The 3164-nt window shown below is 49.7% G+C and overlaps 1 protein-coding gene across 1 annotated transcript in view; it reads left to right on the top strand.

Moving 5' to 3' along the window:
* The window catches only part of snx7 (sorting nexin 7), a 51176-nt gene extending 48584 nt beyond the window's left edge, over positions 1 to 2592 (top strand). Inside the window, exon 9 of the mRNA XM_080514688.1 lies at positions 1296 to 2592. Within this exon, the coding sequence (XP_080370814.1) occupies positions 1296 to 1376 (81 nt within the window). The 3' untranslated portion in view covers positions 1377 to 2592. The remainder of the gene's footprint in view (positions 1 to 1295) is intronic.
* The last annotated feature ends 572 nt before the right edge of the window (positions 2593 to 3164 follow it).

A 3164-nucleotide genomic window follows, 5' to 3' on the forward strand; every position in this document is an offset into this window, starting at 1 on the left:
TGAGGAGGAGGAGGAGGTTGTTTCCAGAGAGCTGTAGTGTGAGACATTTGAAAAAGCTCCACAGACGTTTCCTTTGATCCCATCTTCAGAAGAAACAAATAAACAGTTTCAAAACTCAAAATGTATCAAACTGCGAGGTCCTATTCCATAAAAACAAAACCATGAAAAACAGCTTCAAACGCTGAAAATGTATTTAAATATTAAATGCCGTTGTTTTGGTAAATATATATTTTTTAAAGTGCACCTGAAACTATGTCCCATTATGTCCAACCCTTGGCCGGGCTAGCTCCGAGGGCCCTGGGGGTCTGGGTGGTGGGGGTTGTGGGCAGGCGAGGTGGCGGCTGGGGGTGGGTGGGGAGACCCCCCCCCACTCCTTCTAGGTGGGCATTGGGGGCCTCGGGCAGGCGGCCACTGGGCCTCTGGGTCTCCGGTTCTGCAGCCTATCAGGTGTCTGGGCGTCACGTCCTGTGACCCGTGGTCTGGGTGGGGTGACGGTCTGGGTGGTGACGGTCTGGGTGGTGACGGTCTGGGGGGGTGACGGTCTGGGTGGTGACGGTCTGGGTGGTGACGGTCTGGGGGGGTGACGGTCTGGGTGGTGACGGTCTGGATGGTGACGGTCTGGGTAGTGACGGTCTAGGTGGTGACGGTCTGGGTGGTGACGGTCTGGGGGGGTGACGGTCTGGGTAGTGACGGTCTAGATAGTGACGGTCTGGGTAGTGACGGTCTAGATGGTGACGGTCTGGGTGGTGACGGTCTGGGGGGGTGACGGTCTGGGTGGTGACGGTCTAGATGGTGACGGTCTGGGTAGTGACGGTCTAGGTGGTGACGGTCTGGGTGGTGACGGTCTGGGGGGGTGACGGTCTGGGTGGTGACGGTCTGGGTAGTGACGGTCTAGATGGTGACGGTCTGGGTAGTGACGGTCTGAGTGGTGACGGTCTGGGGGGGTGATGGTCTGGGTGGTGACGGTCTGGGTAGTGACGGTCTAGATGGTGACGGTCTGGGTGGTGACGGTCTAGATGGTGACGGACTGGGTGGTGACGGTCTAGATGGTGACGGTCTGGGTGGTGACGGTCTGGGTAGTGACGGTCTAGATGGTGACGATCTAGATGGTGACGATCTAGATGGTGACGGTCTGGGTGGTGACGGTCTAGATGGTGACGGTCTTTCTTTAAAGCATGGATCAGCTTGCCGTGTGTGAAATGGATCCAGACTTCAGGTTTCTTCACATTGAGTGTCGCTCTCCTTCGTCCTCCGGCCTGTCCTGATGTTTGGTCTGCTGTCCTTCTGTGTTGCAGTGCCTGGCGGTGTGGGAGTCCTTCCTCCTGTCCCAGAGAGGACACACCACTGAGCTGGGAGACCGGGACGACGCTTCTTGAAGCAGTCTGTGCCGTCAACCAAGAACCTCCAAATGAAGACTTGAACCACTGTCCTCGTACCGAACAAGCACACTTTCATCTCTTTCGCTACAAATCTCTCTTTCTGTCTCTCTTGCCAAAACGTTTTCCACTTCTCCATTCCAGTGAGGATTAACGTCACTAAAGTGAACACTGTGACCAGAACAAGACCACTGTTTACGTTCAGCCTGCATGAAGCCAAAGCTTCTTCTGATAGCTGGTTAGATGATATTTCCCACAATTCCAAGAGAAGGAGCCAAACCACCGGGACTGGGTCCAGTGGTGCAGCTCATCGGAGCAGTAAAGTGATCCACAGCATATGATTGCAGTGAATCGACTCGCTAATTAACTGCAAGAAGACTTGAAGGGACATTCCATGGAATGGGACAGAACCTCTGATGCCAACGTTGTCGCCAGTCTGTACAGAGAGTTTCAACAGGAGCTGATCAGTCACATCATGAGCCCAAAGCTTTACCTTTCTAACAAGTCATATCACCCTTCAACAGTTCAGGGACTTCCAACCAAAGCGCTCTCACAGAGTGGCAGACTGTTAGTCAGGATTGAGATCTCGAGCCAAAGTTCTGGTAGACGACCAAAAACTGTGTGTAGCTCCACGACCATTTGGAGCCACAACCTGAGAGGTTTTGTTGGTACTTTTGTCTTTCCAACCCATTTAATTTCATGTGCTGCATTCTCGTCACCTGTAAACTGAATCCAGCCTGCAGCTTGTTCACATCAACCATCCACTGTTTGTACGGAACGCACAGTTTTCTGGGAGAACGCCACAGAAGTCCTTGAAGCTTTGTGTCATTCTGGAAAGTTGATTTCTTGCTGGATGTTTGGCCTGACGAACACCTGAACCATGTCCGTACCTTCACTTCCTGTTTGATCGGTGATTCGAGGGAATGAATGGAGGTGTTCCATGTTTTTTTGGCAACAATGCTTTCAACTCTAATTCAATGTCTGTGGTTTTCCTCTTGTGTGAATCAGTACTTTTAATCTGCCTTTAAATATTCAATGGAGCAGCTTTAAATGTTTGTTGACAGAAATTTCAAGTTTACAATATGATGATGCGTTTTCTAACTGATCACTGCAAAATTAATTTAAACTGAAATGATCATCCTCTTTATTTCTTTTGTCTTTCTGATCTGAAAGCATTTTGAGGTGCTGAACTAATAATAAAGACCTGACACTATGAGCTGCTGTGTCTTCTTTCCAGTGACAGACGGGTGTTGAACGCTCTCACAGAGACTCGTGGAATAAGCATTTTCTTTCCTGTGTTTGTCCACAACAGCCACATTTCCTCTTTGGAGTGTCTGACAGAGTTCGCGGAGCTCGTCCTGAACGAGGATGCTACTTCCAACACTTTGCCGTTCATTATTTCTGCTCCTGACAGGATCTGGATGTCAGTGTGTTTCTGGCGGAGCGCACAATGATCACGGCTCGGCAGTGAAATGAAAAGCTTCTAGGAAAAGGATTTAAACAAATGGCTGAGCAGTGGAAAGATTCATGCTTATCAACAATACAGAGGAGGTGAGAGACAACTTCTACAACTGTCCTTTCTGTCGGCAGGTTTCCTCCTTGGGCTTCAGAAGATAAACTTTAGTACAAAAGCGAGGGACTGCAAATGATTTGAGGTCATGACCAGACAGACAACCTCTGTCCCAGAGTGCAGGATTCAAGAACAACCCACACTTTCAATTACCATTATCACCTCCTTAGAGGCAGAAAAAGCTTTTGATAGGCTAAATTGGACATTTCTACTCGCTA

The sequence above is a fragment of the Blennius ocellaris genome, assembly GCF_963422515.1.
Source record: "Blennius ocellaris genome assembly, chromosome: 19".
NCBI classification, from domain to species: Eukaryota; Metazoa; Chordata; class Actinopteri; order Blenniiformes; family Blenniidae; genus Blennius; species Blennius ocellaris.